The sequence below is a fragment of the Notothenia coriiceps genome, unplaced genomic scaffold, assembly GCF_000735185.1.
Source record: "Notothenia coriiceps isolate Sejong01 unplaced genomic scaffold, NC01 NC01_scaffold00037250, whole genome shotgun sequence".
NCBI classification, from domain to species: Eukaryota; Metazoa; Chordata; class Actinopteri; order Perciformes; family Nototheniidae; genus Notothenia; species Notothenia coriiceps.
The window spans coordinates 12796629-12804139 of record NW_011369951.1 but is presented as its reverse complement, the minus strand read 5'-3'; the positions used below and the strand labels follow the sequence as shown (position 1 = coordinate 12804139).

General features: G+C 41.5%; 2 protein-coding genes across 2 annotated transcripts; both read right to left on the bottom strand.

Annotated features, from left to right (window-relative positions):
* Nucleotides 1-1133: 1133 nt before the first annotated feature.
* On the bottom strand, nt 1134-3542 carry fam89b (family with sequence similarity 89 member B). Its single transcript, XM_010796346.1, has 2 exons — nt 2974-3542; nt 1134-2547 (listed from the first exon to the last, which is right to left on the bottom strand). Exons 1-2 carry the CDS (start codon nt 3238-3240, stop codon nt 2290-2292), a joined length of 525 nt encoding a protein of 174 aa, XP_010794648.1. The 5' UTR covers nt 3241-3542; the 3' UTR covers nt 1134-2289.
* Nucleotides 3543-3911: 369 nt separating this feature from the next.
* Nucleotides 3912-7163, bottom strand: znrd2 (zinc ribbon domain containing 2). Its single transcript, XM_010796344.1, has 4 exons — nt 7062-7163; nt 5778-5932; nt 5564-5648; nt 3912-5370 (listed from the first exon to the last, which is right to left on the bottom strand). The coding sequence occupies exons 1-4, from the start codon at nt 7075-7077 to the stop codon at nt 4919-4921; spliced, it is 708 nt and encodes a 235-aa protein (XP_010794646.1). The 5' UTR covers nt 7078-7163; the 3' UTR covers nt 3912-4918.
* Between the last annotated feature and the right edge of the window lie 348 nt (nt 7164-7511).

Here is a 7511-nt window from a genome sequence, read left to right as displayed (position 1 = left end):
CAGGGATTTTCCTCAGTGAGAGCATGGCGTTTATTTTTAGGTGGGGGAACAGGGATGGATGGATGGACAGAGGCAGCTGGGGTGGAGGAGTGGGACAGGGGGAACAACTCCCTCATGACTCAGAGTTGGTCTAATAATACACTGTGGGTCCGACATTCAGACGTGCATTATTGCTCTCGGTACCAACAGTTTAATAAACAGACCTGACAGAACCATTCATTTACTGTAACCACTATAAGGTTTTAATCGAACACACACCTTAAAGGAATAATTCTACCCCCCAAATAATCATTTCTATATCAAAAAGTAATCCTGTGATGATAGCTTGTTGAAACATAACATATTATTTATTCTAATTTGTAAGTACATGGGTTTTCTGTGTTTGTGGAGTTTAAAATTATAATATTTTTGACAAAAACACAAGCTGGTAAGTACTGATTATAGAACTAAAAACATGAGATTGGGATTGTACTGCACAAGTTGTGTTAGTGTTTGTTGACAGTTTGCTGTTGTTAAACGGGGGACCAATCATCTTCAATTTTCCAAGAATGTTGTTTTCTTGGTATTCCTTTAAGTGTTACATCTTAAAAAGTACTCCGGTTGAACGCGCTTAGTAATTGACACCCACTACACTGACCTCTTATCTGAATATCTACTTTAACAATCACTCACTGTAAGTCTTAAAGCATTTGCAGAAACTAAGTGGTGTAATAACAGCAATAGCCAATAGATGAACAACAAAAACAAAGATAGAGAAAAAAAGGGTATACATTGAAGAGGGACAAACAAGGGAGAAGACATTCATTGTGGTAAAGAGATGGACGCACACAGTGAAACGCTTCACTAAAACTGTCAGAGAGAGAGACAGGCAGATTCTAACAATAACCCGCAACATATGTTGATTATAAATAGAGAACAGCATGAGACTGTCTAATCAGAATGTCACCCCCCTTCATTCCTGCCCCCCACAGCAAATGGTTTTCCCCACTCTGCTGCTGCTTTAACATGATCCAAGAGGAAGAGCCTGGCGGAGGGAATGAGCTCTCAACTGGAGACAGTGTGTCCCCTGTTGGTCATACCGGCAATATCATCCTCTGATAACATTTAAATAAGATGCAGAAATACTGAACATGTCTGTGGTGTACAAGATGGTTTTTATTTTAAGTTGTAGATACAAAACAAGTCATTTACTGGCTTTACAAAGCATTTGCCAATCAAGAAAACTTTAACACAATTTGTTTGATAAGTTATTTAATCAAAGGCTATTTAATGGTTTCTACTGGGCAGACTGTGCCTCCATTTGATAGTCGCATGCACATAAACACAGCTAAGAGTCGAGGTAACAAAAAAAAACACTGTTTAAAAGTAGAAAAATCCACTGAGAAAAAATATTTAAAAATTGCATTAAGGAGTTGCTTCATTTGAATAATACTTTTTCAGGTTTGCCAAAAGTCTGGATTGGTGAAGTATTTAAAAGAAGCACAAAGTAATTCAATATACCTAAGCCGTATACAACTGTATTAAACGAACGCATTATCCTCACTGAGATCAAAATCCCCTTTTCAGGTGTTTTTTCTCCTGCTGAAAGGAGAGCATCACAGCTTCAAAATGGATTCAACAACTTTTTAAAGGCAGCGAAGATAGTACTTATAAACTTATTTCTGCAGTTTGTTATTCAACAGGACTTGTTGGGTTGGGCTGATTTATACATTTTGATTGCTTCTCAAATTTGGGTTTAGAAAATGTGTGTACTGTGTCAAATGCTCACAGAAATCAAGACAGTTTTGCTATTTAAAGAAAGCCCTTTTTTTGTTAAGACACCAACTGGCAGAGGACACTGTGGAAGATTGTCCTGCACAGTTTACAGAACAGCAAGGCTGGATTTATCAGGAAACCATAATCAGGCATCAGATGTATCAAAAGTGGAATAAGGCCCGAAAATAATTCTTATAAAGCAGCTTAAATTCAAGGACAAGCAAGCAGCATGTATAGTAGCATGAAGATTACGCAATGAAGTACAAAAAGCTGATAAGACCTGGTAACACTTGTCAGTCTGGATCTTTCTTCAGAGATAAACAACTGACAGGAAAACTAACACTTAGGTAATGCAAAGATTATAAGTTCATAAAAAGCCAAGTAATACTCTGTACTGCAGAGCTATTGAGTTGCTCTCATTTTAATCGACCCACAGCCAGAAAACCAATCTGGAAAGAGATGTGTGTGGCATGGCACGTAAAGGAGAGTAAGATGTCTCCACAGTGAGCGTGTGTGAGTGTGTGTTTAACTTCATCAGGGAATGTGAAAGGAGTCCTTGATCCACTGGTCCCTGGAGTTGCTGCTTGGTTGAGGCAGAGACAAGGATGAAGAGGATGGAGGTTGTGCGATAACTCCTGCCTCCTCCTCATCTTCCTCGTCCTCTGAGGAGGATCCGTTATCAGCAGAGAGCGAGACATCGGACAGCAGCGAGGAGCCCTTAAAGTCCTGGATGGACTCATGGAGGGACCACAGCTGGCACAGCAGAGACATGTCCAGCTGACGCAGACCGACCTGTTGCACAAAAACACAATCTGTTGTGGCCAACAAAGACTAACGCATGAGGAAACTTTGAACTTTCCCTTTTTTGACAAGATTGACGAGAACAAATATCTTTGTGTAATGCACAACACTATGCCAACTGAGCAAACAAAAAACTAGGAAGTGGACAATGAGTTTAGATTTTTTTCGTAATGATTTATCATCATAATTGCTTAAAGAGTGACTATAGTTTCAAGTAGAATATGTCACATAGACAAAGGCAGGATATTTGCAGAACACAAAAAAATAATAGTAGGCCTATAAATAGTTTGAAATCAATGTTCTTGCAGGATTATTGCCGTTTTGAGTTTGTATCGCCATGGTTGACTAAATGTAGGCTACATTGTAAGCAGCTTTGGATAACTGGCCAGATAATTAAATGTAATGGTGTAACTTCACCATCTCTTTCCGCAGCAGAGCCAGAGCAGCGTCCAGTCCTCCCGGCTTGCCGTGTCCGCGCTGCCCGTCCCCGCCGCCCCGGTTGATGTCGGCCTGGATGCGCGCCCTCTTGCTGTGGACCTTCTCGATGTCCCGCCACGACCCGCCGCTGGAGTTCAGGATGCCGCTCAGGCCTTTGGGCAGCGGCGGCAGCCCCTCCACGGAGGAGACCCCGGAGGCACCGCCCCCGCCCGGACCGTCCGCCGCGCCGCGCCGACTCCCGTTCATCACCCCGCGGACAGCTGACTCAGCACGAGACGCCACGGCACGCTTTCTGCATGGATCGATCACTTTCAAATGCGCATAAATGCTGTCTCACTCTCACCATCACCCAAAGGTGCTATTGGTTTCCCCTTCCAGCAGCGGCGGTTTCCCCAAGTCTTGAAAACAATATTAGAACAAATCAATGGCTGTCTCGTGGATGTGAGTGTCTAAAGGAGTGAATTCCGAGTTAATGTCACAGCTTCCTGGCTTTGTTTTGTTTCCTCTCCTTTGTGTGGGAGAGTTCACCCACAGACAGCCCCCGGCTCCTCCCGGCAGTCCCCGCGCCACGCCCCACTGTCTGGGGGAAAGAAAGCCTGTCAGAGGGTTGTTTACCTGGAATACTGCCGAGTCACGTTTACACACAAGCAAATTCATACACTATAAATGACATTCTAAGCAGTCATGATTTAATAGAGTGCTAAATTGATAAATTAACCATACCAAATAAATAATATTTAAAATAATCAATTAATAATTATTGCACACCAGCAGATGGGTATGCAATTCATGAGTCACATTTAAACAGAAATGCAGTTTACAGGTTTATTTGCACATGTTTAAACAAAGCGTTTTCCTAACAAACTTTGTAGTTTTGCATTTGGCACCCTCTTGTGGAAAGAAACAAAATGCATCACTCCTTTTCAGGCAAAGCTTTATTCAGGTAAATCATTTGAAACCTTTAACCGCCTTGAACAACACTGAAGCTGGCTTTTATCTAATATGAAGTGCTGTCTAGTTTGTTTGCTCAAGATGGTTGCAATGAAAAAAAGAATTGTGAGTCTGACACCTAAACGTCTCATCTGAGCATCACTGAATCACATGACCATCATCACCATCATATATCAAATATATTTACAATAAAAACCTCTTAACTGCCCGCACACAATGAAAATCATTGCAACACCAGAGGGTCAGACATGACAGAAATCACTCTGAATGTCTGGACAGTAAATAGAAAAATTCACCTTCGATCAGAGGACCGACTTCCTATTCATTTCAATTCATGACTTAGTCTGGTACTATGTTGTTTATCAGCACATCACACTAATGTTACATAATTATACAGACCTCCATGCAGTTGTTTTTTTAATTTTCTGATTTGCAAAACAAAAATTACTTTTGGGTACTTAAAATAATCAAATTGAGAACTCATTTAATTTTCCCAGATGTCAAATTGTAGGCCATTTCCATTACAATCAACTATGGAAGTCCGTTCGCAGTGTTTTACTGTAGAATACAGATGAAGTCCTTTAAAAAAAAAAGAAATGGCCAGATGGTTTTAAATTTACACCTACGATGAATGAGCATAAAGAACTGCTCAGTCCGTATCATTATATCATAACTTACAAATTGTCAAAAACGGTCAGACGTTAAAAACATTTGTACTCAAACATATATTGAAACAATGTAACATGAGATTTCTGCCAGCCATAAAGGTATGTAAACTCAAGAACAACATGTGAACTGTTGACATTTAATCCTATTTCAAGTGCATTTCCTGACCAATTTTGAATTCAGCTCTATGCAAGGATTCAGTCAAGAGAGATGCCGCAAAGCAGCGAACCAGAGTCAGTATTCCTGGATAGAGGCAAGTAGAAAGAGCGATCCTGTGGATCCAGGGTTACAACCACCTCCATGACGCTTACTGGCTGAGCTCCTTGAGGCTGCGCAGCGAGTTGGCACAGCTGGCGATGAGGCTGCACAGCTGGATGCTTGTTTCCAGGGAGGCCGAACTCTGTAGCTGGCTGGTGGCCCAGCGTAGTTTGATTAGAACCGCTTCCTCTGCCTCCTGCAACAACGGAGGGATCACAGGGCTCTGTGGACTGACAGGGGCTCGAGGGGGTACCAGGGCCGGGGTGGGGGCAGGAGTTGTAGGAGAAGGGACAGCAGGCAGAGGGAGGAGGGCTCTCCCTCCCGCGGCAGCCCCCTCGCAGTGCTCTGGTCTGGGCTGAGGCACTAGAACACTTGCCTGACTGGTGCTGGGGCCTTCGTTGAGTTCAGGGGCCGGAGCCGGGGGCAGGGCCGGGGGGGCAGCGGCCTGTGCTGCCAGCTGTCGCTCTCTCACCTGGGACAACGCTGCCTGAGCATTCAGAGCTGAGGGGAGAGCAAGAGGGAGAAAAGAAGAAGTGGGAACAAGCACAGATAACAGTTACAAAAACCTCAAGGCAAGAAGAACAGACATTGATTTAAGAACAAATATATATGTGGATGCAGCTTAATAACAAAATAAATAAGACATCTGGTTTGATTATTTCTTTAAATGCATCAAATATTAGTGTGTGTATACCAGGGTTATCCTTATCCACGTCAGAGTCCAGCTCCTGACACGAGACACAGTAGAGCTTCTGCTGTTTGTCCTGGAGAAGAATTGTCTGGAAACCAAAAAAAAAACATACTTATTTCATGACTCATGTTACCCAACTCCAGGTTGTCTACATTATGAAGGAACTACCAAAATCGTAGCATAAAAATCCAACTATCAAAAGCCTCTCCTTACTCACCCCACACACATCACAGCAGTCCCCCAGCATCCTGTATCCTTTGAGCAGGTAGCCTCCCATCAGCTTGCTGATTTTGTCTTGTCGCTCCTTGCGAGCCTGGATCACCTTCATCTCTGCTTCTGTTGGTGGCTCCCAATCAAAAAAGTCCTTGTCATCTGGGGTCAGAAACAAAGTGCTGATTTAATAAAATTGTTTCATTACATTACATGTTATTTGTTAGATGCTTTTATCCAAAGCGACTTACACACTCAATACTGTGGGCAATCCCCACAGGAGCAATTTGGGGTGAAGTGTCTTGCCCAGGGACACAAACACTGTACAGCACTATTATCAGTACAAAACACAGTGCTTTGTGGTGATAATATCACATATAAACAGAGCTGAGCTGGGGGAAGTTCTTAGATCTTGTACTTGATTAAAAGTAGAAGTACCAGAGTGTAGTAATACTCTGTGACAAGTAAAAGTCCTGCATTCAAAATGTTACAAGAGTAAAAGTACAAAAGTGTTAGCATCAAATACACTTAAAGTACTAATTGTGCAGATTCGCCCATTTCAGAATAATATAACTTACATGTTTTGATTATAATTATTGATGCATTAGAGTCTTATAAAAGCTGGTGAAGGTGGAGCTAATTTGCATGTCTTTGTATGCCGGTTAGCTTGTGAATGTTACTCCGGTTTGAACCATGGTTTGAACTAAAGTCTTATTCCAGTGTTATATTTTACATCATTTGCAACGTAACTAAATATATTAAATAAATGTAGTTGAGTAAAAGTACATTTACCAATTTTCAGGGACTTGTACTTTACTTGAGTATTTTGCAGCAAAATACTCAAGTAAAGTACAAGTCCCTGACAATTGTACTAAATTCCAGTACTTGAGTAAATGTACTCAGTTACGTTACACCACTGCATACAAACAGTTATTGGCACTGCTGTAACGTGTGTGTATACGTTGCGTTAGCCTTTAGTCTACTATATACATTGGATTTTACAGGACTTTTACATTGATTAGAACATTTATACACAACTCTGTGCTTGGTGCGTTGTTGCAAAACGTGATTAGCATTGCCGCAGTGCTCTGCTAGGAAATAACAAGCTAGCTAGCAAACCAGCCGGGCTAACGTCAGCTAACGGTGGTGACGAAAACAATGTTGGTACAAATAAAAGTACACACGAGAATGCTACATACATGTGTGACACAACACCTATACACCACAACAAACCAGGTGACTGTGAGAAATGTCAAGTTAGCTTACTTATAAAGCTCATAAGTTAACAAACCTCCATTCAGAGCCATGTTGCTTCAGTGCTGCACGTTGTGCGTGATCACGTCAGAATCCTCAAGTGTCGTCTTCTTCTTCTTTGAGGTTTTAGGCATCAGTTTCTTCTGCTGCCTCCCTCTGGATAAACAATGTAATTTGTATCACATGTATGAAAATCTGGAAGACAAGGTGCAAAATGATACTAAATCAGACTATCATAAACAGTGGCACCATTGTGAAACAGGTTATCACTGAACTAAGGAGAAGAAAAACCCTGGACAAATCCCAGACTCAGCCATGGGGCGTTTTGAGTCTGTGACCGAACTGAGTCTCACTGGAATATAAACGTGCTCTCTTTATGTTATTTATATATGTATTCATTGTGTGTTATATGTATTATTAATGTAACTTTTGTATATCATGTACTGCCCAAATAATATAAAATAAAGTTTTCTAAAAAAAAAAGATA